Source organism: Lepidochelys olivacea (assembly GCF_965140295.1).
Source record: "Lepidochelys olivacea isolate rLepOli2 genome assembly, chromosome: 20".
Classification (NCBI taxonomy): Eukaryota; Metazoa; Chordata; order Testudines; family Cheloniidae; genus Lepidochelys; species Lepidochelys olivacea.
The window spans coordinates 5,131,026-5,155,903 of NC_140430.1; the positions used below are offsets into that span (position 1 = coordinate 5,131,026).

Consider the following 24,878-nt stretch of genomic DNA (forward strand, 5'->3'; position numbering starts at 1 on the left):
CCTTCAACCATCTTTTCTCTGTGTAGTTTGTAAATCCTTTGCAGTAGGGACTACGATATGTTGGTACCGTCTTGTGCAACAGGGACCCTGATCCTGGTGGGGGTCTTGAGGTACTGTAAACCACTCTATGATGCCTGTGAGGGAAGGGAACACTTAAAAGCATTGTAATACATGCACTAGATTAAACCTGCTGCCACTGCAGCAGTTTGGATGGTTAGGTTTGATCACCCAGCAGACTTTGACAACTGCTTACCTGCACAGTGCACAAGCAACCATATGCAAGTCAGTGGAACGACACCCAGGTGTAGTGTTGTCAGGTGTGTATGTCTTTGCAGAAGCAGGGCCAGAACCAGCAGTAGTGGGAGCCCATCTGTACTGTTTGTGTCAACTGAAAGCACAGTTGCTTTGGTGTCAGACCCACATGTCTAGGAAGTAAAGGGCATGTACGTATAGAGGGTCTCAAGGGATTAAAATCCAGCTAGAATTCCAAAGAATAAACCACCCTTCTCTCTCTCTCCTGGATTTACTGACACTGAAGGAGTTAATGACATTACTTGGCATCAGCTGTTTAGGTCTCCACCTTGCACCCCTGGCAAGACACCTGATTGTTACATTATACTGTGAGAGCAGGTTAAAGAGGCCTTAAAAGGGCTTTAAAGGTGAGTAGAAATGGCCTATAAGACTATACCCTGTGTATGGACCTCCCCTAGCGAGTGCAGAACTGGTGTAAGATGAGCCTTGCTCCCAACCCCTGGAAGGGGGGACAGCCAGAGTGCACTGCAGCTTTTTCCCTGCTTCCAAGGGACCATGGGAAGCCAAACTTAAATTAGAGCAACCTTGAGGCTGCTCTAAGTTACACCGGGAAGGAGGGTGGGTACACACGAGGCAGGAACCTTCATAGTCTCTGGATTGGGTGGCTTAAATGCAGGAATGAGGTCACTGAGAATCAGGTCCACAGCATCTTAAAGTACAACCCACACAGGCGGTACCACAGGCAAAACAGCAGAGTTTACATGATACCATAATAATGGGGATGTGCCACAGATGGGAGCAGGTCCACAGACAGCTCGTACAAACCAGAGACAATCATTTCAAATGTCTGAAAAGGAAAGAACCTTCAAGCCAGAAGCTGGGAATCCTCCAAAAGCATCTTTCATCATGAAAAGAAAAGGAGGACGTGTGGCACCTTAGAGACTAACCAATTTATTTGAGCATGAGCTTTCGTGAGCTACAGCTCACTTCACTATTACCAGCAGGTAATACCACTCTCCTGCTGGTAATAGTGAAGTGAGCTGTAGCTCACGAAAGCTCATGCTCAAATAAATTGCTTAGTCTCTAAGGTGCCACACGTCCTCCTTTTCTTTTTGCGAATACAGACTAACACGGCTGCTACTCTGAAACCTTTCATCATGAAATGCGTCTTTCCTCTTAGGGCCCCCGGTAAAGAAACGACTGTGGGGAAAAACTAAAACTACTCAGTGTGGACAGCTTATTGAAAGTGATATTTATTTCAAAATACAAAAAAAATGTATTAAGTAAATTTGCCATCCATCTATATGAACAGTTTGTTAGAGAAACAATGTTGGAGTCCCTCGGTTATTAGGATAGACACTTTTACAGACAGTTTAACAATGTAACATTACAAAAAATACAGTTTCAGGTTTCAGATCTTTACTTGCAGTAAAAGATAAAAAAGGTACTAAATGAGCTTGGTATAAAACACACACAGACAAAGGAATTTACAAACCAGTCTATGAAGAACACAACCTAGTTGTGGGGACATTTTGTACAAAACTACTGCTTATACGGGTACAGAAAAAATGTAAAAAATATTCCCTATTTGGAGACAAAATACAAAAGCACATTATTGAATTCTTTACTTGATAATTAAAAAGATACATAAATTGGAGAAACTAGGCTTGGTTGTTTGGGAAATTGTAGTCAAACATCCCCTCCACACACACACACACACCCTGACCCCCACCACCCCCCAAAAAACAAAAACACCAGGCTTCAAAATAAATTAGACAGCTGAATGCATCAGCAAAAACAAAGGCTGGGATTTTCAAATGATAAGGGAGTCAAACACCCAGGGAAAAGTTTTCAGAAATACCTAAAATGACTTAAATGCCTACATCCCATTGACTTTCAACAGGCTTAAGTGCTTCTAAAAATTTTATTTCTAATTCCTCACTGAACATCAATGGGATTTTGGTGCCTAATTCCCTTAGGTTCCTTTGAAAATCTCAGCCTGAATGTACCTAAAAATGATGCCTCTGGAAGCACATTTTAACCTCAATCCAGAGCCTGGATCCAACACCACGGCCTCGCACCTTGTGTCATCATTTATACCTAGGCAAAATGTTACCAAGCAGTGGGGGGAAGAGTTCAGATACGGGGTGTTTCACACCCACACTGCTCAGCTGTAAATGCATGCCCTGAATGAAGGTGACTGGCGAGAATCAAATCCATTGTCTCTTGGTAGGACTTTAAAAATCAAGGAAGCAAGAGGACAGCTGCTGAACAAGATACATATTAAATTGTTTGTTCTTCGTTGCTCTGGGAAACACTTGTCAAATATAAATATAAGAAACAATTAATCATACTCAGTACGCTTGTCCTAATCTACAAGAAGTTGTATGTGTACCTGAATTCCATAAACAACACTTTATGTTAAAAATTGGGAGACTTATTTTCCTTGGTCAGAAAAATGATGCTGTAGAAGTGGCACCTGACCCAAGCAAATCCAGCCTCATGGATCATCTCACTCCTGGCTGCTTAAAAATTTGCTCGCAAAAGAAACTATCCCATGCTTGTAGTTTTCCTGTCAGCTCTACAAGAAGCAAGCACCATGTCCTATTCTGTCTCAGGCACCATGGGCACGACTGATAGGTAGGCGTTGATTTCAGGGGACCGTCGGCTGAGCTTGCCATTAGGGGGAAAAAATGCTGGCTTTGAAAGAGAGCAGAAGGGTCACTAGCAGAATAGATACAAAGGACCAATGAGTCCTTGTTAGAATCACCATTTCTGACCATCAACACAAAGGGCTTGCGTTTTCCTGTCCAGTTTCTACCAGCTGCAAGCATACCCATTTGCTGGCAATCAACAGAGCAGCTGCTTCCTATGTGCTGGTACCTAACAGCCCACAAAGCTTCCATCCCCAAGTATGCCCATTACATAAAATCCCACCCCACCCACCACGAAGTTTAAGAGTTAGGTTCTTCTGCTCACAGTGGGAATGCTGAAACCCATGTAATTGCTTTCCCCTTCCCTGAAATCTAGAAACCTGAAAGTGTAGAGCAATCAGCTCTGTGGAACTGACAGCGAGAGATTCTAGAAGCAGAAAATAAATTCCTTGAATGTCCAAAGTTGTCCACTGGATTGTAAAAATAGGTTTCAAAACACAAAAAAAACCCCAAGGCGAGTGTGCTTCTGACAGTTCCCATCATGCACTGGTCCATGAGCAGAGTTCATAAAAACTCATACTGAGTCATTTAAGATTTCTTTGATTGGAAACCAGCGCAAGTCCCATGTCTGTTGGAGTGGAGATTGCTGAGAGGGGCGAGTCTGGACGCTTTTGACAGAATCTCTCAAGGATCCAGCTTTTGGCACAGTGTCATCATAACAGCTTGCGATGGAGGATCTCCCAGGCCATCCGCTTGCGGAAGTAGGGCATGTGTTGCTTGGGGGAAGGGAGAGAGAAAAAGACACCCACATTAATGCCCCTTTTCCTAATAGATGGTTTCTACACCCGATCACCACAGAATGCGCATTAATTACACATGTGCCTGTTCCCCATGAAATGTAACCAAGTGCCTGAATTGAAATTCAGTGGGATTTGAGCACCTAACTCCCTTAAGCTACTGTGAAAATCTCAACCTTAATTCTTTTCACTGCGTGTGAGCGGAGATGAAACCATGATCATTATGTTCTTTTCAAGCCAATCTACTATTAACCACTTAAAAGGTACAAAAGAGTGTTTACACTGGGGAGGGTGGGGGTGCCTTTGGTGGCACAAATTTGTATGGCCAGTAGAAATCCTCTGTGCAAATGAAGTAAGGCCTACTCTGGGGACTTAAGTGATGCACACACCTTGCCCTTTGCACAAGAATGAACTTTTCCCCCATGTAAAGAGAATAGCACAGCTAGTAAGGGGGACCCTCTAAAATAGATATTGATGAAGGGGAAAACAAAATCTGAAGATATACAAATGTGTCATCCAGTCCTACGGATCCTGGGGTGTTAAGGGACCTAATGAATGATTGTGCTAAGTGTGGAAAACTATTAGAAGACATTGACAACTGAGAAAGGAGCGGAAGATCTGGAAAATAAAGACATTTAGTGTCAATTGGCAACATCATTATTGACCCTCCTATCATCATTCTGTGTGAGCCAACCCGCTGCCAATGGGATCCTGCGTTAGTCCCACAGCGCACCCCAACATGTCAGTGCCCAGCTTACCTGAGTGAAATTGATCGGTCTGTCTTTGGTAATGCAGTCAGCATATTTGCAGGCAAACATTCCACAGTCGCTGCCATTCATTTGTTGAGGGATTTCCTTTAACAGTAAAAACAAGCTCTGAGCCTCTAGATTTAGAGGAGACCAAAGCCTCCCCTCAACTTTAGCAAACGCTCCACAGATAAAGGGCCATGAGCAATGAAGCGGGTAAGAAAACCCCAGGGTGTCTCCATGTTCTTGAGATTTAGGGCATTGGGGCAAAATGAAGCTTTGAAACAGATGGGCCAATAGTTGCCTGGTCAAATGGAGATGAAAAAAAAAAAAAGTGAGGAGCAACCCACTCTGGGAAGCAACTGAAATGAGGAGACTGATGGTGCATCATGGACTCCAGGTAGTCATGTCTATCTAGGCACCCTAGGGTCTGAGGACCTCAGTCATTGGTGAACTTGTCTTTACAACACCCCTGTAGAGAAGCGGGGAGGATTAGCTTCAATTTACAGATGGGAAATGGAGGCAGAGAGAGCAGTGACTTGCTTTAGGCCACATAAAAAGGCTGAAGCAGAGCCAGGAACAGAACCTGGGTCCTTCTAACTCCCATTCCACTGCCTTAACCACACAGCCATCCTTCTTCCCTGGTGAGATGGAAGTGCTATGCTCAGGTGTGCTCTGTGATGTGAGAGTGGATCCCCTTGGGGCTGCTGCTGACTCATCTTGGAGAAGAGCAGCTTTCCCATGCACAACCATCAAGTGACAGTGAGAGATTAACAACGGGGAATGATTAGGCCACGATACCATCTGTGCAGCTCTCTCAGGTCCCTACTATGGGCTCCAACTGTGCGAGACCAACGCACCTGACTCTTCTTGCTGAGCAACAACCAGCCGTTAGCATCAAATTCTTTCCGTCTTTTGTCAAGACTTTCCTGTTTTAAGTATTGCCTGCAGGAAACAGGGGACAGAGAATGTGCTTAGAGAGGAAACAAACAAACAAAAATCAATTTTTAATTCATAGTTTATCTAAAACTTCCATCTCCAATTAATTCTGAGAACTGGGCTTCGGAAATTTAATATTTTCCTCTCTCACCCTTGGCAGTTCTTGCTTTTTAACACAGAATTTTAAAGTTCTAGGCAATCTGAAGTAGGACTGAGCAGAGCTCTGAAACTCATCCCAAAAATATCCACTGAGCCAAGGGTCAAAGCCACAAACACGTCAGCAGAAATCTCCTGATTAATTAAGGGGCGACTCATGATATGGAAGAGCCAAAATAGCAACTGGTTTGGCTGGAAAGGCTCCTTCAAAATGAGCTTTAGGTTTGGAGACTGAACTCACTTCTCCTGTATCTAGAGCTTCCTGTAGATTGTTGCTGCTCACATTCTGCTGTCCTCATTCATCATCTCCTCCCACTTTAATGTGGTGTCCTCAGTGAATGTGGACAAGAGCAATTTGTTGCAGGTATGTAGATGTTAAATAGTAACCTGGATGCTAAACTTTGAAGGACGCTATGTAACTTGCTAACATCAGTTCTAAAACTCCGCAATCTTTTTTCCAAGACCTCTTCACCCAGGGTTCCATTCGGTCATTGATATAACGTTTCATCTTTTTCTTACCAATATGGAGGGACCGACAGTGTGTGTGTGCAATAGGAAAGCTTAGAACTAGTGGTCAGGAGTTATTTGAATGCAATGTAGTAATGCGGGGGGGGGGGGGGGGTGTGCAATGTAAAGACTCAAGGATATTAGATTTCAAGGAAGCATCTTTGGGGAATTAAATCTAGTGAGCAAATCACACTCAGTCCAGCAGTGGGAAAATGGGACATCTGAAAACACCAAAATTAAGGTGCATCAGACCACAAAAGCCATCAAGAGAATGCGAAAAAACAAGAAGTAGCCAAAGTAACTCCAAAGATGTGCAGAGAAAAAATGAGTTTGCACAAGAAAAAAAAGAGGAGAGAATCCAACAAGAATACACCCGATATACTAGCTAAAGCGGTGGTGGAATCAGGGCAGCAGAATGAACTACTGCTAACCAAAGGGGAACAGACAGGGTTTTTACAAATCCATTGGGAGGAAAGGAATACTGGCAACGAAGATGATGCATTAATAAGTCAGGACAACTCCTATACAGAAGTCTAGAGAGGCCAAGCTATAAAATTGCTCTATAAAACCTGTCTACAACATGAGAAATAATATTTTCAGAGTTTAAGGACCAAAGGGACCCTCAGATCTACTATCCTGACCTTCTGTATATCACAGGCTATTAATTTTCACCCAAATACTCCTACGTTAAGCCCAAAATCTTGAGTTAGACCAAAGCGTTTCAGTCCTCAGGACACTAAGCTGTGTATACAGAGACTAGGAGAGACTGAGGTGCCATCGATGCCCAAGGCCCCTGCAATGGCAAGGACTGATTAGGTGAGTTATGCCCAAAGGATCACAGGTAAACCATGCTCCATGCTTTGAAGTATGCAACACCCCCTCCCCCAGGTCCCTGCCAATCTGACCGCAGGGAAATTCCTTGAAGACTTCTATCTTGAAGACACAAAATGTAAGGGAAAATAGGAAAACAATCCATTCAAGAGAGCAAGCCCAGACTAAATGAGGCCTAGAGTTGCCAAGGAACAGGCTCGTAAATTTATTCACAAGTTGGCCCTCACTTCTGAGCCATCACTGAGATCGGGGCAGGTGCCGGAGGACGGGAAAAGGGCAAGTGTGGTACCAGTGAAATAATGGAAAAATCTGTTGCCTAGTTATTTCTTTTCTGGAAAGGACTTCTGCCCCTGTCAGACATTTGGGCTGTGTCTCTCCTCCAGAGACAACTCAGGCCTCTCTTTGAAGGCCACACCTCAAAACAATCCTCTCCAGATGAGTGCTTCCACGCTGCATTGAAACCCTAAATGTCTTATCAGTAGATTTATTATAAACCTCTTATGCAGGCTGTAGGCATGGACTCCAAAGAGGCCATCGCAAAAATCACCCAAAGAACTAATCTTGGTGGGGTGGACTGGGGATGAGGTCACTCCTAAAAAGGGAAAAAATCAGATTTTCAGTTCTGGACCTGGACCTTGACCTCATCCTCAGCCCCAAGCAACTAGGGTATGGAAACACTGGCAGGGTGGGAAGAAAGAAGAACATTCAAAGAATGCAATTTCCCCCTCCCCTAAAAATTAGTATTTTGGGACTGCTCCTGGGAGCACCTTCCTGCTGAAAGAGGCTGCTGCAGGTGCTGATGGAAGACCAGGGGCCAGCTTTGCGGTTGGTTTCCTCAGTAGTAGTTAAGGCACTTTCTGCTCAGGATGCGGGGGTGGGTTGACAGGGCTCCGATCCATTCTGGAATCGGTTTATCGGAAGCTGTGCAAGCCATGGTGATGCAGAGCTCTGCCTGGCGTGGGAGGATTCCAAAGCTCCACAAACCCAGGAGTTAAGGCTGAATGGTGATGAACAAATGATATTTCCCCTCAGCTGTTTGGTTCTCCTAAAGTAAATTTTCACTGCTCTTCTGCCATCTAACACATGCTAGGCTTTTTCCTTCAGCTACCTTGGACAGACCAACTGCTTTCCTGTAAGGTAGAGAATGCAGGCTTAAAATCTTGGTTACAAAGGACTCTAAACTCTAAAGAAAAATGTTGTCCCTTTGGAAGGTACCACAGGGCTTGCATCTTCTCAAAGCAGAAATTTCAGGGATTCTTCTTGCCGTGGTGGTTTTGATCAGTAAGCACAGAAAGGAAACAGAGATTAAATACCGTGGGTTTGAATGGATGGGACACAGAAGCCAGTAGCACAGTGGGAAGATACCAGCTAAGGAAAACAGTGTTGGTTGTCAGTTTGGACAGAGGTGCCGGCCTAAGGAAACGTGATCCACTGCAGACTTGCCTGAGCCAGAGTTGATGACACATGGCAAGACATGAGGTGCAATGGTAGGATGTCCGTGGCCTAGCTCAAGGCCACCCTGCAAAGAAGTCCTTGAGAGCAGTGGTCAATTCTACCATCGTGGCACTAGTAGGAGAATTTTCCCATACTCCTATAGGTGTGAAGGAGCAGAGCTTCACCATCCAACTTTACCTTCTCTCTTGCACAGAGATAACCTCATGGGCAAGGGTGCACCTAAAAGAGCTTCAAGGATTCCTCTTAGATGCTTGGAAACAGTCTCAGCATAAAGGAAGATGAGGAAGCCACCCAGTAATTCCATCCCCTGGCTAGAGGAAAAAGAAAAGCCCATCTAATAGCAGAATTCTTCCTTTGCAAACCCCACTGGCAAATCCTGCCAATGGACATCAGCTTCAAGACAAGCAGCACAGAGGGGGCTCCTCCATCCATGGCGAATGTAGTCAAGGTCAGAGACACTCCAGGTCATCAGCCTCCTAGAGATAAGAACAGTCAGGTTGTCTATTCCCGATTTCCAGGATCATCTGTGGAAAGAACAAGACTTGGGGCAGTCCCAAAACATGTCCATTGTGCTAGAAGTGTTACTTGAATCTACTTGCTGAAATGATGGCAGATTCTCTCATGGGCACATAAGATGGGCACAGTATATGAAAGCAGAGTAGCTAAGCTGACAGCAGGTAGATAACTTGGAACAGCCCTGAATGAAGAGTGGGAGCTAGTCCATCCTTCCCTCACCGAAGTGTCCATTCCTGATGATCATTGGTATGTTTCCTTTGAGAAAAGGCAATCTGCATTTTGCTGGATGCAAATAGGGTCTGGTGGGGGCGGTCCAGCTCCCTGGATATCAGCTGAAATTAGATTGTTCCAAGCAATATATTTTCTACCAGTGTCTGCTGGCACGGGGGGAAATGGAGAAGCCTCAATAAGCTGTCTAGACTCCAAGCCCTTTCACTTGGCTAAGCAAGGATCTGCTGGCTGACTGCAATCTCTACAACGGCTTCTAGGTAGGGGTCTCCTCGCCTTTCGCTTATTCCAGCTGGCTGACTCAGCCAGCCTGTGAGGAAAGGATGATGTCAAATACATGAGAGGAGGTTGGAAGGTGGTGCAGTTCTGGAGACGACCCTTCTCTTGTTGGAGATTTTTTAAAATCTCCAAGTTTTGGCCCCAGAGAAGGAAAGAGGTTGGGCGGGTGGGGGGAGGCAAATCGCTCACAACTAGCCCCAAACTGTCAAAAAAAGTCTGTAAACGGGAAGAAAGGAGAGCTGAGCCCCCACCCTGTACAGCTGGCCAGAGGAAGAGAGTCTTGTGAGGGACTGTTTGGAAGTGTGGCAGAGCCCCTGTGCAGAAGTCTGAGCTGCCCACGGTATATACTGGCAGATAGGTGCAGCCCGATCCTATGGTGCTGGGGGAAAAGGTCAGGATCTAGGGAAAACAAGAACTTGCCTGGCTCTTATTCTTCGGTGCTTTGTATCTTTCATTGCACTATACAAGCACTCTCAGGATTTCTTTTTTAAAGAGAAGAAATCCTACCAGTCTGCACATCTAAATTCAATCCCTAGTAAAATAATGACATAACCAAAGAGAATACTGATCTGCACACACTCTAAAGAGAAGAGCACTCAGAACAATAAATAGCAGATTTATAAAGAATGCATCAGGCGAGATCAACTGGAATGTATTTCAGAATGAGACCTCAGTTCTGCAACTGGATCTCTGTGGGTGAACCCTGAGACTCTGGGCAGGCCTGGGGAGTCAAGAGCAGGATCAAGGTGTAGTGGGTAAAGGGAATGCAGCTGAGGTGTAAACACAGCATATGAGCTTTAGTGAAGAACTAGATTCAGCAGCTCATGTAATCTAGAAATTTAGATCTAGAGTAATTGCAAACCATATTACTGCAATGCGGGTTGAGAGGGTAAATGCACAAAGGCCAGGAAATTCTACATTATGGTTTCTAGAACAGCACGGGAATTAACAACTACATACTATCATTAACAGTGACCATCTCTTTTGCTGTTTTCCAGAAGTATCCCTTGGTGATTTACAGTCTGCACATATAAGGACCACTCAAGCCACTGCAGGAATGTAGCCACATACACATGGCAACAACTGTGCATAAGCAACAACCCAGAACAAGTTTTTAGGGAGGGAAAGAAAATGCATCTCTCCAGTTGAAACTGCATGAGGAAATTTATGGGGGCAGAAATTTAATTTTTCCAAGTTGCATTTGGTCATGACATTTGGATTAAAAGGGATAAATCAAATTGATATAGTCAGGTATTTTTAAAATAGTATAACTAAGAGTCTTCAGCTCCTAAATCCCCCCACCCCCATAAATTTCTGTGGATTTATAATGTAAATTTTAAAATATTTTTCCCTCCAAGATCTTCACAAACAAGAAGAAATTGACTGACTCTGAAGGTAAAACATTGAAATCGATGCACAATGTGTTGCTACAAGCACACGGTTTAAAAAAACTGAAAAACCAGAGAAAATGTTCCCCTCTAATCTTTCAAGTTCTAGGCATTCTTAGGTGAGACTTATAACCATAGATAAAAAGATTTAGTAAGGTTGATTTTTAAGTGGTCCCTTTATCACTCCTATTCTTGAGAAAACGATACTGAGATTTGTAATGACCATAAAAGGTAAAGACCTTAGTTTTACATCTGGGGGCTAGTCTACACTCGAAGTGTTACAGCAGCACAGCTGCTGTAGCACGTCTGGTGAAGACGCTCTATGCCAAGAGGAGAGAGCTCTCCTGCTGGCATCGTAACCGCTTCCGCGAGAGGTGGTAGCTATGTCAGTGGGAGAAGCTCTCCCGCCGACATAACACTGTCCATATCGGCGCAACTTACGTCGCTCAGGGTGTGGCTTTATTCACACACCTGAGTGACATCAGTTATGCCAACATAAGAGGTAGCGTGTACAAGCCCGAGTCAAAACGCAGAACCTCCTAGTACAGTCCAGGGTACTTTGCTACCAGGCACTGGATTTATGAAGGAAGATAATCAAAAAAACAAGCTGAATAACCAGCATCACCTTCTTGAAAGATCTCCCATCCAAATACTGACCAGGCCAACCCTACTTCGCTTGCAAGGTCTAATGCACAGCTACCATGACATTCACATACCCCAGGCCCCCAAATAGCAACACAGAGCACAACTCCCATGACATTCACCCAGCTATAGAAAGCTGGGGAACCATTATTCATTCCTGGCCATTTGACCTTCAGCAAATCACCGAACCGCTCTATGCCTGAAAATCATTCCCATCAGTAAAATGGGGCTAAAAATTATTTAAAAACTCACCACCTTCAGGAAGCTCTAAAGATTGAAAGCATGAAAGGGTCACTAACCATGAATAGGACCTCCGTCCCCTCTTCCCGGTGTGATCCTCCCAGTGCATTCAACCAAAAAAGCCTCCTAAAAGGAAACAAAGGGAAAAGCAATTATGGCACGGGCATAGAATGAGCTGTAATTGCACATTGCTACTGTCGATTCCAACCGTGCTGTTAGCCAATAGGCTGAAATCTTGGGTCTCTATCTCAAATCCCACCTATCCCATTAGCCAATAGGCCAAAATCTAAGGCCACTATGTGGTAGCTTAACAGTTTTGTTAGCTAGCGATCTAAAGAGCTGGGTCCTCATCCCAAACCCTAAATGCACTACTAGGCAAAACCTCCTGACTTACTTGATCACATCTCAGTTGTAGCCTTATTTACCAGATGTTGGTGACTTCTTGCTATCGCAACAGCAGTTAAGTCTGAGACCACTGTATTTTAAGCCCATTTTCAGAGGTTTTATGTTTTTCTCATAATTCTTCCTTTCTCACGGATTTGTCTCATTCAGACTGGAAATAAGGTGTAAATTTTTAACAGTGAGATTAATCAATTATTGGAGCAATTTACCAGGGTCATGGTGGATTTTCCATCAATGACAGTTTTTAAACGAAGACTGGATGTTTTGCTACAAGAGCTGCTCTAGGAATTATTTTGGGGAAGTTCTCTGGCCTGTGCTATCCAGGAAGATAGGCTAAATGATCACAATGGTCTCTTCTGGCCTTGGAATCTATGACTCTCAGCCTAGCTACTCAGAAATGGAAGAGAAGCCTTGTAGCTATTTTTGTAGTGAGTGAAGTTATTCTGGCATATGGAACTCAGAAAGCACTTGGAGATCTTAAGGGATGAAAAGTGCTAAATACAATCAATATTATATTGAAAGGGATTCCTAGCTAGGCATTTATATTGCACTTGTCTCCTTCATGTCCATATTTCATTTACATAAACATTTACATTATAGCAGATTGTTCCAATTCTAAATATGACTCACTCGGTGCAGAGAGAAACCAGAAAGGATTTCAGAAAAAGTACAAAACACATCCCCTGCAATACCAGAGCGCATCACTTGAGTGCGCTGTGACTCTTGAGAGATTTAGCTACCAGACCCATTTAAACCTAGAATAAGAACTACATTAAGGGACATAGCAGCCTGAGTCCTATATTCAAAAGTCCCACTAATTTTAAATGAGACCTGGGGACCTCTGCACTTCAAAGACTTCTGAAAATAGGACTTGAGAACCTTTGCAAGTTTTTGCCTTTTTGTACGCTGCTGCATTTGTAACCCTGCTCTAATGACCCAGCTTCTTGGTATGGGAAAGTGCAGGGGCTGATTCAAACTGGATTCTTTATTTCTTTTCTTTTCTGGATTTCGCAATACTTCAAATGAAAGCTCCTTTCAAGTCTCCAGACTCTTTGGGCAAGCCTGTTCGCACTGAAGGTTGCACATATATCCAAGAGTCATGCTCACAGGCACGACAGCAGGAACTGATTTTCAGCATGAGTCAGAGAGAAAAATATCTTAGCCCCAGTCCAGGTTGGTAACAGAAACTAAGGCACATTCATGCCTTGAGATTCATTAGGGACATAAATGACATTCCCAGACTTTCATCAGGAGCTCTGGTGCTCAGCACGAGACACAAGCCACCCACCACCTAGGGCATCCTGGTTCTTAATGATCCTCTTGGGAGAGTGATATATTTCGTGGTTTTTGGAGGGTGGGGGGAAAGCAGGAAGAATGTGTCAGTCTGCAATGGAGGAGCTAGGTTACCAAGCTATTTGACACGAACAGGCCACGGTAAGTACGTGGGCACTAGGCTTGCAAAATCCAGAGCGGAAACACTGGGTTCATTCCCGGAGATGTCAACAGGTGCCATCTCTCAGAGGCAGATGTTGGATTCTTGACCAGAATCCATCTCTTTAATCTGAAAATCAGTCCTGCTTTCTTTCTTTCAGAGAGATTGTGATGGATTGACAATTTCCTGAAATATCCAGAGCAAATTTAATGTAGTTAAGATTAAGTTTAGTGAATTAAATTAAATCTTACTGAATTAGTGTTTTTGGCAGTCATTGTATTACAAATGCAAATGTTTATGTACTCTTGTGAGATTTTACAGAACTTCTGTAGCAGAAAGACAAGACTGTGTTCATCTTTGGAAGGAAGACTAAAGGTCTTTTTGGAATAATACATGAGAAGTGGACTTCTGCAGGAAATATCTTGAGGTGAGGAGAATACAAATTTTCCCACTCCAAAGCCAACCTTTTGAAGATATGCCCTAGGGAAAAGAGATCCTTTGCATACTTCCTGCTCCTGGAAACTCCTGTTCAAAGACCCCTGAAGTGTACAAAAAGCAACTGAACATGTTATGAGTGTGCTTGTTTGAAGCTGAGTCTCTGATGAACTTGTAACCACAAGGATGCCACTAAGGAAGGTATTAAAAGACTGCACCTGACAGGCCTATGTGAGGGTTGGGATGATCTCTGATAAATCTACTAGTATGCGTGTAGGTTCTTTTATTGTGTTTTAATGGGTTTTCTCTGTAATCCTTTTTACCTTAAGACTGAAGCAGGTTTGCCTAGAAAACGGTGTGTGATCGCTTTTATCTGTAGTACTTATACTGTTACCCGTCTCCGAAGAGAAAGCAAGAAGGCATCCTGGGACAATCTGACTGTGCTGGGAATTACACAATAAAGGCAAGAGAACGGTGTAGTCTGGGAATACCCTGGTCAGAAGAGAGATGCAGCTCTCCACCACAGAAAGGCGACAGCCGGGGGAGCTGAAAGCAGAGAGCAGGTGCCCTTGCTGAACTACTGAGGGGGTATCCAGGTGTAGCTGCCCTGCACTGTGACAAAGATCACAGAAAAAGTAGCAGCACAGAATCTGGAAATAGCTGGAGTGCTCCGATGTCTGTAATTTATAGGTCAGTGGGGGGAGGGGAGGGGGGCGTTAAGACTGAGTATTTTATGGAAACTACTCTGGTCTCACTGGCTGACGATCTTCTGGCAACGGATGAAGATCAAGTGTCCATGCTGATTCTTTTAGATCGGTCAGCGACACACCTAGGAGCCTCGACAAGGAAAGGCCCAGGTGCTCCTGTGGTTCCATTCCCTGGACATAGAGAATAGCATTGTGCAATAGTTTGCATACCCTGATGGACCACTTATGTAGTGCACCCACATGGTTCTATTTCATCACCTTTCTGTTCAACACAGGTGGTTCTTAGAGAAGATAGTGAGGCAGTGGACTACAATGTCTTCAGTATACCAATGTCACAGCTCCATGTGTTTATTTCCTTAGGCCCAGATATGGCAGAAGCTCAGATTCCCCAGTGTCAAGCAGAGGCTGGGTTTTGGGATGAGAGTTAGCAAGGTTAGGCCAACCCCACATAAAACAGAAGTTACACTGTGGGGAAACAGCTGGAAGACATGGTGGCAACACCTGCTCCCTCAACTAAGAGGGTGTGCCTTTGACCAAACCACAGTGGGAGCAGGGTCCTGCTGTATCCTTAGCTGTTTCTGGATGTTCAGCTACTAACTGTGGCCAAGAGCACGGCTTTCCATCTATTCTCGGAATCTTAAATGTCTCATGTGTTACTTCATCATTTAGTAAGGGACAGAAATATTTGTAACATTTAGACAAAACAGTGACACTCAAATACAGATCAGCTACTCACAACAGTATCCTGCAGGCTTCGTTGTTTATTCCACCCATAGAATCGTAATAGGTGATGGTTTTCTTCCTGAAGTCTATAACCTACATAAAGAGAAAGTCTTGTTAATAATACAGTAAACAAAGTGACTTCCTCTTTCCCAGGACATATATTCTGCAAATCTAGAGCCGTATTCTCTGTAAAGCAAGGATAAGAAAAAAAAACTGACAGGAATTTAGACCATCCACAGGGATGTCCCTTGAAATCTCAAGGATTTCTCAGAGGACTTTTCTATCAAATGGTCCTTTTATGGCCCCCATTACCACAGTATCAGTGCACCGTGCAATCTTTAACATATTTATACTCACAACATACCTCTGTGGGGAAGGGCAAGGCTATTATCCACATTTTTACAACTGGGGAAATGAGGCACAGAGAGACTAAGTGACTTGGCCAAGGTCACACAGGATATCTGTGGTAGAGCAGGAAATTGAACCCAGGTCTCCTAAGTCCAGGGCTAGCACTTTAACTACTGCACCACCCTTTTCCTCAATTACTATTCTACTTACTCCTGCTCTTAGATTTCACATGCCTATTGTTATTGTAAGGTAGCAGGAGGTTGCTTAATTTTGCACTCCCTCCAATTGGGCTACATTTTTCTGGTGCTGAAGTGCCAAGAACTGCATGCAGTATTCCAAGGGCAGTAGAGAGAGAGGACACATCTGGTTTTGCTGCTCACTATCACCACCGCTGCTTTTCCATGTTTCTCTTATCAACCTCAGGTAGGTTTGGACAGGAGTCTCGGAGGGACCACGGAGGTGTGCAGGTACAGCAGAGGGCTTAATTTGGCCCACAGAACCCTTTATTACTGGTAATCATAAATCAGAGTGAAAAACCTTGACTGGCTGTCAGAGCGTAGGATGAGTTTGTGGGACCAACGGTGAAATCTCTTTATGCAAAAACTGAGCAAATCTGACGTGAATCCCAGGAAGACAAAAATGATGTCACCTCATTTTTACAGAGCCACTTTTTAGGTTAGAATCACGCTTTAAAAATTACAGATATTTTGTGGCCCACCATAGAATTCCCGATCTTTAGCCATGAATGTGAATTTCTCAGGGTATATCTGCCCGGTGCACAAACCACAAAACAGATGGGGAGGTTAAACGAATTCATGCTGCATCTGTTCCAGCTATTCATTCTTTTTAATACAACATTAAACAAATGAATACTCACAGCTAGGCACCAATGGACTCCAAGATGAATAGGCACCAAGAGAACATCCACAGAGAAAACATCCACCTTTTTTGTCCACCGTTTCACTGCTTGGTACCCAGCAGTTTTTAATTTGGTAAAAAAGAAGGTATTAAATGCATGAACTGTTGGCAACCCCTTCTCTTTGCTTCGTTCCATCAGCAAATTCATGTAGAAATTAATTATCTGGGAGGGAAAATCATCCATGTGTGTTGATAACTTTGCAATAATTACTTTGCATGCACGTGAAAAAGTGAAGTTTTCTGAGCAAAAGAATATTTTCTAAAAATGGATTTCAGAACTTAATGTTAATGACTTGGATTTTGAAATTTTGTCCCTAAGCTCTACTAAGTAGTAGTTACTTCTTCAGAGTTCCTACAGCGTAGCTACAGGTACCCATTCTGCACTGTGGACTACTAGCCCTTACGTTAAAATTTAGCAAAACACTGCCCATTCAGATTATCCACCATCAGCCCACTCCTTCCTCAGTAGCCTTAGAGAAGAAGGGGGGTGGGGGGGAAGAAAAGGTGACAAGGCTACTTACTAGAGCAGAGCAAAAAAAAAATTTGAATAGTAAAGTGCTGAAAAATGAACTTTTTGGAACACAGAAACTAGTTTTGAATCTGGGTCAAATTTGGTGGATTGTTTTTTTCAGCCAAAACTGAAGGAAAAAAAAAAATCAGAAATGTTGACTGGAACTGACATGTGACATTTCATTGGATCCAAACCATTTTTTGGGGGGGGCGGGGGGTGTTAAACTGAAAAGTCAATTATGCGCTTAGCTCTCGTTACTACCCAGGGCTGTATGAATGCAGTAAGCTAGGGTCTGATTTTAAAGCGTATCAGCTATTCTGCACTACCTCTCCATGTGGACACACTCAGCGTGCACTAAAAGTGCCCTCGGACAGTTTAGCTAAGGGCACTCAGTGTGCAGTAAGAGTGTCCGCATGGAGAGTTAGTGTGGAGTAGCTACTGCTTCCCCCAGAATCTTTTCACTTTTAGAAGTAAGGAACCTGCAGTTGTGTTGGTGAAGGAGTTACCTCATCATTAAGCCAGTTCAGGTTGTTCAAAGTCTGAATATCTTTCCGGGTTATCGTTAACCGAAAAGCTTCGCTCAGGATCTCATCCTGGTTTCCACTGCGGAATACGCTCTTGATTTCCTTCTCCATTTCCTACAGAGGACACATATGTGATGGGAACAAAAAGGAGATTCTGATATTCTAGTCCCACAAACTCAAGCGTTCTAGCTACCTAAACTAGTAAAGAGCTTTCCCTTTCCAATGGGGAAAGGGAAAGGCTTGGTCCTATGACAGCTCCAACAAGCAAAAAGAACCTGGAATGCTGAGCTCAGGAATCCGGCACAAAAAACCATGTGGAGACAAGGCCTAAATTAAGAACACGCCACCAGACGTCTCTGAATGATGTGACAATGACACTGCAGAAGCACAATGAGGATTTGGGCGTCTGGTTAGTTAATCCCACTGGAAAAATACAAAACTGGCTTGAAGCAATGGCAGCAGGAACAATACTGGGCAGAGACTGTCCATGTGGAAGCCCCTCTATTCTTTGGCTTCATTGGGATTCTGGATTTTAGGGCCAGAAAGGAGTCTGACCTCCTGTATCACACAGGCCAGAGAACCTCATCCATCAAGACCTGCGTCAAGTCTGTAACTCCTGTATGAGCTATAGCATATCTTTTAGAAAGACACCCTGCCTTGCTTTACTTAATGAATAACTTTTAGTGTACTATTTTCCCTTCCTCCCCATGGTATTTTGAATCAATTTCAAGATCAACATCTGCCACACAGAGTGCTTCTCCAAGACTTGCTAATTGCCTCAAGTGTTAATAATCTATGCAGATCTACCTCTGTGATTTCAGGGAATTCCTCTTCATTATCAGCTGATTTAGCATTCTCTTTCTCTTCTGGGAGAACTGTGACAGGGATCTCTTTCTCAAGAGGCACTCGAAGATTCAAATCCACTGGATCCTGTATCAAGTGTTCCTGCTCCTGCAATCTCTGAAAGAGAGATCTTTAGGTTAGAATAACAGCCGAGGATTTTTGTGGCACCTTCTGGGCATTAGGTGTCCAATTCCCAACCACTGTCTTGGACAGAGGGACTCATTTTAGAGCAACAGATTCTGGTACAACAGGGGTCGGCAACCTTTCAGAAGTGGTGTGCCAAGTCTTCATTTATTCACTCTAATTTAACATTTTGCATGCCAGTAATACATTTTACATTTACAGGGTCTGACAGACGGAACCCCAGACCGGCAGTGGGGGCCGGCGGACGGAACCCCAGACCGGCAGTGGGGGCCGGCGGACGGAACCCCAGACCGGCAGCAAGCTGAGCAGCTCAGTCCGCTGCCGCTCTGGGGTTCTATCCACCGGCCTCTGCCAGCCCGGGTACCGGCTGCCAGCCCCACTTAGCCCACTGCTGGCCCAGGGTTCTGTCCATCCAGGCCAGCAGTGGGATGAGCAGGGCCGGTGGCCAGGACCCGGGGTCGGCGGACAGAACCCAGGCAGCAGAGTGCCATAGGTTGCCGACCCCATGGTAGAAAGTCAAAAGGAGCAATGTAGTGGGTGAGTCCATGCACTGAAGGCCCCTAATCCCAAAACCCTGTCCCATGACAGTCAATAGGAGGAGCGTTTTGGTTCACGCCCTTAAGCCTTTGCCTGTGGAGACCTAGATTCAAATAAGCTCTGTACCTTGGCTAGTGAGGGAGCAACACAGGTCCAATGATGCCAGCTGGCCAGGCAGGCAGAGGCTAGAGAGAGATGCTTATGGGGAGCGTTTGCCCCAGACACCAATGGCCTCAAAAGGGGAAAAGGGGAGATAAAATCCTTCCACCTCCCTACAGTTTATTTTTTGTTTTGTTTCCTCATGACCCCTTCTGATTTCCATTTTCATTTGCAATCCCCTCTATTTAGCACACATTTATTTGTGATCCCCAGTCCGGCAGCATAACCACTGGCTCACGCTACTTCCAACTATATATATATTCCAACTATCTATATATTTTAAGCCACCAACTATCTGGAGAACCTGGGAGGCAGCTTTAAACCCTAACGCTCCGTGCTAGATATGCCCAGATGTTTCACCTGGCTCTGCAGCTGCAACGCCAAAGCTTTCTGCTCTTCTATTTGACGCCATCTCTCCCGAGCTCGTGAATCATAGACGCTGGTTCTGGAAAACAAAGACGTTGGTACAAAGAGCGTGTTTGTTGCAAGTGTTAAAGAGGACCACAAAAGGAAAACAGATCGTATTAAACTACTACAGCTACTGGGTTAGCTTCTTGCCTACATTAACAAATTAACTGTGCACAGCTCGGGCACTATGGAACATATTTTGTATTATCTGCAATTCATGTTTACTTGGGTGGCTTAAACAGTTCATATTCTGGCAGCAGCAAAGGGGTTATGGATACCAAGTACCTGAAATACTGAGAATTTTTCACCTTCTGTTACTTACTTTCCACCAGCACAGAACAAACAGTGCAGATTTCAGGCAGGTGGACAAACAATAAGCATCTGTGAGCCTAGCTAGCTCAGTCAGTAGAGCATCAGACTTTTGGAGGGTGGTGAAGCACTGGAATGGGTTACCTAGGGAGGTGGTGGAATCTCCTTCCTTAAAGGTTTTTAAGGTCAGGCTTGACAAAGCCCTGGCTGGGATGATTTAGTTGGGGATTGGTCCTGCTTTGAGCAGGAGGTGGGACTAGATGACCTCCTGAGGTCCCTTCCAACTCTGATATTCTATGATTCTATCTCTCCGAAAGACAGCTGTGTCCTCTCCCACCCCACCTGTCTCACTACAGCCCAAGAACTTCCAGAGAGGGAGCAGTGGTGGTTTGCTTTTGTTTTTCAAGGCAAAAATGGGATGAATCAGGTGTCTCTAGCAGGAAGAGAACCATAGCACAGCCCAGAACCAAGCAAAGCAATGGGAATCAGCGTCACTATAGCACTTAATACATGGCTTACTCCTGCAAAGTGCCGAGTCCTCTGGCCATGATCCAGCAAAGTACTTCAACACATGCTTGACTTTACAGTATGTGAGTGTTCCCATTGAAGTCAGTCCACATGCACAATGTAGCTTGTCACCTAGGGTGACCAGATGTCCCGATTTTGTAGGGACAGTCCCAGTATTTGGGGCTTTTTTCTTACCTAGGCTCCTATTACCCCCCACCCCGTCCCGATTTTTCACGCTTGCTATTTGGTCACCGTATTGTCACCTGCCTCACTGTTATACGTTGGAAACATTCTGTAGGCATCACAGAGGAAGTGAACCTTATGAAGGGAACTGAGGGAGGATAAGTAACTCCTGGGAAAAGTTTGTACAAGGCTTAAGGGGATGACATGGGAGAAAGCACAGAGGTACTTGAGGGAAAAGCAGACTAACAGATAGAAGAAGCTGGTAGAAAGGTAGCTGTCAATGCTGTGATAGATCTGATAGGCTGGGAGGAGCTAAATTGCAAAGCACCTTAAGGTGAAGGTCAAGAAGCTTGTATGCAACGTGTGAAAGATAGAGCCGGGGGATGGATTCCATGACAGAGGAGATATGATTGAAGCTAGGAAGAGGGCAAGATTCTGAATGGACTGAAGGGAGGCAAGATTGCAATAGTCAAGGACAGAAAGGAGGTGAATGCACAAGACAAAACATCAGATAAGGGCCTGGATGAGAATTTAGCCATCTGGACAGAGATGGGTGCCAGATATACAAAGTTATTTAGATAACTAAAGCTGCAGACAGGTGTTTTTGTAAATCACATTAGGTACCTATCTGCATCTTTAGGTGCCTACACACCATGTAAAACTGGTCTAGATCTTAGAGATGTTAGATCATTTGTTGACCTTCTGAATAAAAACAAACCAAAGCAAACGGAAAGAATCGAAATGTGAGGAACTTACAATTCTTTGATCCACAGTTCTGCTTGGAAGAAAGGGAGGCTAAAAGAGGGGGAAAAAACAAGACAAAATGTGAATATTGCTCTACATGGACAGTAGACAACTGTTTTAATTGCTCACATAACAAATAATTGCAATCTGAGTATGCCCATGACCCTTGGATGAAATGTGAAAAATTTAAGACCATCTTTAGCGTTAAGGTTCAAGTCAATTACATGCATACCAACCCAGTCATGAGAGGAAAGGAAAGTTCAACATAAGAACATGATCAATCAACATAAGAACATGATTGCTGCGCCACAGAAGTATCAACAGAAACAGGAATACACAAAAGTTCCTACAGCAACCTGAATTATTTCTCAGAGGACAAATATTTTCCCCCTAGTTTATTTTAAAAGTAACTTCAGCCCTTCACCATCAAATGAAAGTTTAATATAGTATTAGCCAAAATTATTGGGTTAGTGGGCCTTTTATTGCAATCTGTAACAGAAATAACAGCAATACACTTAAAAGTCAGATCAGCATAGCTATGTCAGTTAGAAACGTGAATTTTTACCAATATAGCTATGTACGTCCTAGTGTAGATAAACCTATACCAACCTCAGAGTGCCTTTGCCAGTTCAAGGAGCTGACAAACTACATCAGCAAAAGCACTTTCACCCCAGTACAGCTGTCACTATACTAGGAAGGTTTTGCCAGTTTAATTATGCCAGCAAAACTTTTAAGAGTAGCCCTGGCCTTGATTTTCCAATGGGGGTTGCTAAGCACTTTGGAAAATCTGACCCTTCAGATTCTGTGCTTAAGATTTTATACATTGCAAAGAAACCATTTCTACATTTAACTTTCTGCCAGGATATCAGCTATGATACAAGCTGGGGGAAGTCAGTTACACGGAAAATATCAAGCCTACAAGGGGGGAAAAAAACAGTGGGAAAGCAAACTAAAAAGGTCACAGTGTGATGCCATTATGAAGACAGACAATGCTATTTAAAGATGTATATGTAGTGAAATTGCTTGCAGAACTAGGCAGGTGAGAGTATTGCTCTGCACATCACTAGAATTGTGCCACCTGGAATGGTCCTCCCAGGCCCATACACATCAATTTAAGAAGTGAAAAGAGAGACTCAGGAAAATTAAAACAGGTGACAAAGATGATACAAGGATCAGTGCATCAGACACTAAGGAGAGAACGGGGGAGATTTAATTCATGTAGATTCAGCTGCAGACTCACAGAGACAATGCCACAGTCTAGAAATGAATTCCAGGAAAGGTTTCCACTGAAGGGAATTATTCACAATCGCAGAAGATAATGACATAAGGAGCAACAGCCTGAGCTAAGCAGAGAAACGTTTAGTCTAGATATTAGGAAGCAGTACTCAACAGAGCAACTGGGCAAACTCCAAAGGGAGCTGCTCAAGGCACCGTCACTGAAGACTCAGGGACGTGCTAGATGTCCGTGGAAGCAGTGGAGGGAGGTACCCTGCAACATGCGGGTGATCGGACTAGATGACTAACCTAGTCTTATGGAAAAAATAATCCAAGTGCAGAATCTGCGCAAGTTGGCAGTGATAGAGCAAAGAAACAGCCAATTAGCCAGAGGCAGGAAGATATTTTGAGAGTAATTAACACCCTTTTTTATATATGCCATTTTACAAACTTACCTTGGAGTCGGAGTTCTGGAATCTTTTACCTTGAGCACAATGACTGAGTCAGATCCTACCCAAAGCAAAAGAAATAATATTAATCAAACTCTTGCTAGTTTTTAATATACTCTCTATGCAAATTTCTGTTCCTTATGCCCCATTCTCATTCTTAAAACAGGTTTTCAGTTTGGATTCAAAATTCTAATCTTCATTTTAAACTTCAGACAGGGATGTTCAAAGGAAACTAAGGGAAGTAGATGCCTGATTTGGGTGCTTAATTCCCTTAGGTTCCTCTGAAAGCTCAGCTTTAAAGGTACATTAGGTTTTAGATTACAGAAACAAAAGATTATAAAATCATTGATGTTGTCCTAGAAGATATTAGTGTTGAAAACTAACTTTGTCTCAAACCATAAAAATAATCTAAAATAATACATAATTGTAACAGGCAGAGGAAGTATGAATGGCTTGAAAGAAGGGAGAAAATAGAACAGAGGAGACTAGAGCTACAATGGGAAATAAGATAAGCAGTGGGAAGGGAAAGAAAGGAGTAAGCTGTATGTTTGCTGTATTGTATTGCCGTATTTGATGCAAGAGCTGCTGCTGTGTATTTAAGCTGACTGGATGCACAGAGTATTTGGAACAAACCTAGAAGGGTTTTGTTATTTAGCAGGTTCTCTAGAAGACACATTTGTATTGAAACCACATTTGGGACCTGTGGTTTTGATACACGCCAAAGACAATGCAGTTTTGTAACCCCCTATCTATTCTTAATTTCTCAGGCTTTAAAATGTAACGAATAGGTCAGGGAATAGGATGGTGACAGAATCCCTCAATTTACCTCTCTTTCCCTGCACTTCCCGACTTATAGCCCATTTCTCAGGAGAAAATATGCATTGTGCATTATTGTTTGCAACATGTTTCAAGTCCCATGGATTAGGAGTGCCACAGAAAGACAAATATATGATTAGGCGTGTAGGCAGTGCCAGCTAAAACTGGCTGTCAAACACTTTCCATTATATGCTCATTTTTGAATAGCTATAGCTGTCTGAAACATACATCTTTTGGGAATTTTCCCTGCTTGGTCTATGCTTCCAGGTGACGTGTGGGGGATAAGCAAATTGCCTGCAGCCATTTCTAAGCTGGGAGATGGTGAATAAGGAACATTTCCCCCCGATGTATAAAAAAAAATTACTGTGATTTCCTCCTCCTCTCCCTTCCACGAGGGGCGGGAGGTGAAAATGCAAGACGGCTGAATGTAACACTTCCAAGAGCCCCCAAGTGACTTAGGAGCCTAAATCCCACTGATTTTCAATGGGACTTGGGCACTTTTGAAAATTTTATCCTGAACCTTAGACAGCTTTAAAAATTTCAGTCCAAAGGGAGATGGATGCTTTTTTGGATTTGAAATTGCAAGGGGTCTGGAGAGATTTTTCAAAGACACAAATGGCAGGTTGGTGCCTAACTCTCATTTGTGCTTTTGAAAATCATCTCTCCTTGGCTACCCAGCTCCCTAGGAGACTTTGAAAATGTCACTCAAACTTGAAATCTGGCCAAGGCATGGCCCTACAAAAGTAGCAAGCACTTGGCTAATTTTTTCCAAAAAGAACTGATTTTCAAATAATCCAACTGCAGACATTTGGAAACATGCACTGCTGCACATATTCAGAAGAAAATTATTTTCCATACTGGCAAGCACATTGCCCCAAAATGCCTAGGGATTTGCTCCAATTTAAAAGAAAAATAACTATATGAGGAGAGATTA

General features: G+C 43.6%; 1 protein-coding gene across 3 annotated transcripts in view; it reads right to left on the reverse strand.

Moving 5' to 3' along the window:
• Nucleotides 1-1,483: 1,483 nt before the first annotated feature.
• The window catches only part of SENP1 (SUMO specific peptidase 1), a 32,740-nt gene continuing 9,345 nt past the window's right edge, over nucleotides 1,484-24,878 (reverse strand). For 2 of the 3 annotated variants that reach the window (XM_084610479.1, XM_084610480.1), the window contains 10 exons: nucleotides 23,135-23,189; nucleotides 21,477-21,515; nucleotides 19,674-19,758; nucleotides 18,438-18,590; nucleotides 17,613-17,744; nucleotides 16,555-16,758; nucleotides 15,343-15,422; nucleotides 5,310-5,394; nucleotides 4,462-4,557; nucleotides 1,484-3,682 (listed from right to left, as the gene is read on the reverse strand). In XM_084610479.1, the coding sequence (XP_084466605.1) occupies nucleotides 3,620-3,682; nucleotides 4,462-4,557; nucleotides 5,310-5,394; nucleotides 15,343-15,422; nucleotides 16,555-16,758; nucleotides 17,613-17,744; nucleotides 18,438-18,590; nucleotides 19,674-19,758; nucleotides 21,477-21,515; nucleotides 23,135-23,189 (992 nt within the window). In that variant the 3' untranslated portion in view covers nucleotides 1,484-3,619. Of the gene's footprint in view, nucleotides 3,683-4,461; nucleotides 4,558-5,309; nucleotides 5,395-11,689; nucleotides 11,757-15,342; nucleotides 15,423-16,554; nucleotides 16,759-17,612; nucleotides 17,745-18,437; nucleotides 18,591-19,673; nucleotides 19,759-21,476; nucleotides 21,516-23,134; nucleotides 23,190-24,878 lie in introns of those variants that run through there. The other variant, XR_014709118.1, reaches the window with a different exon arrangement.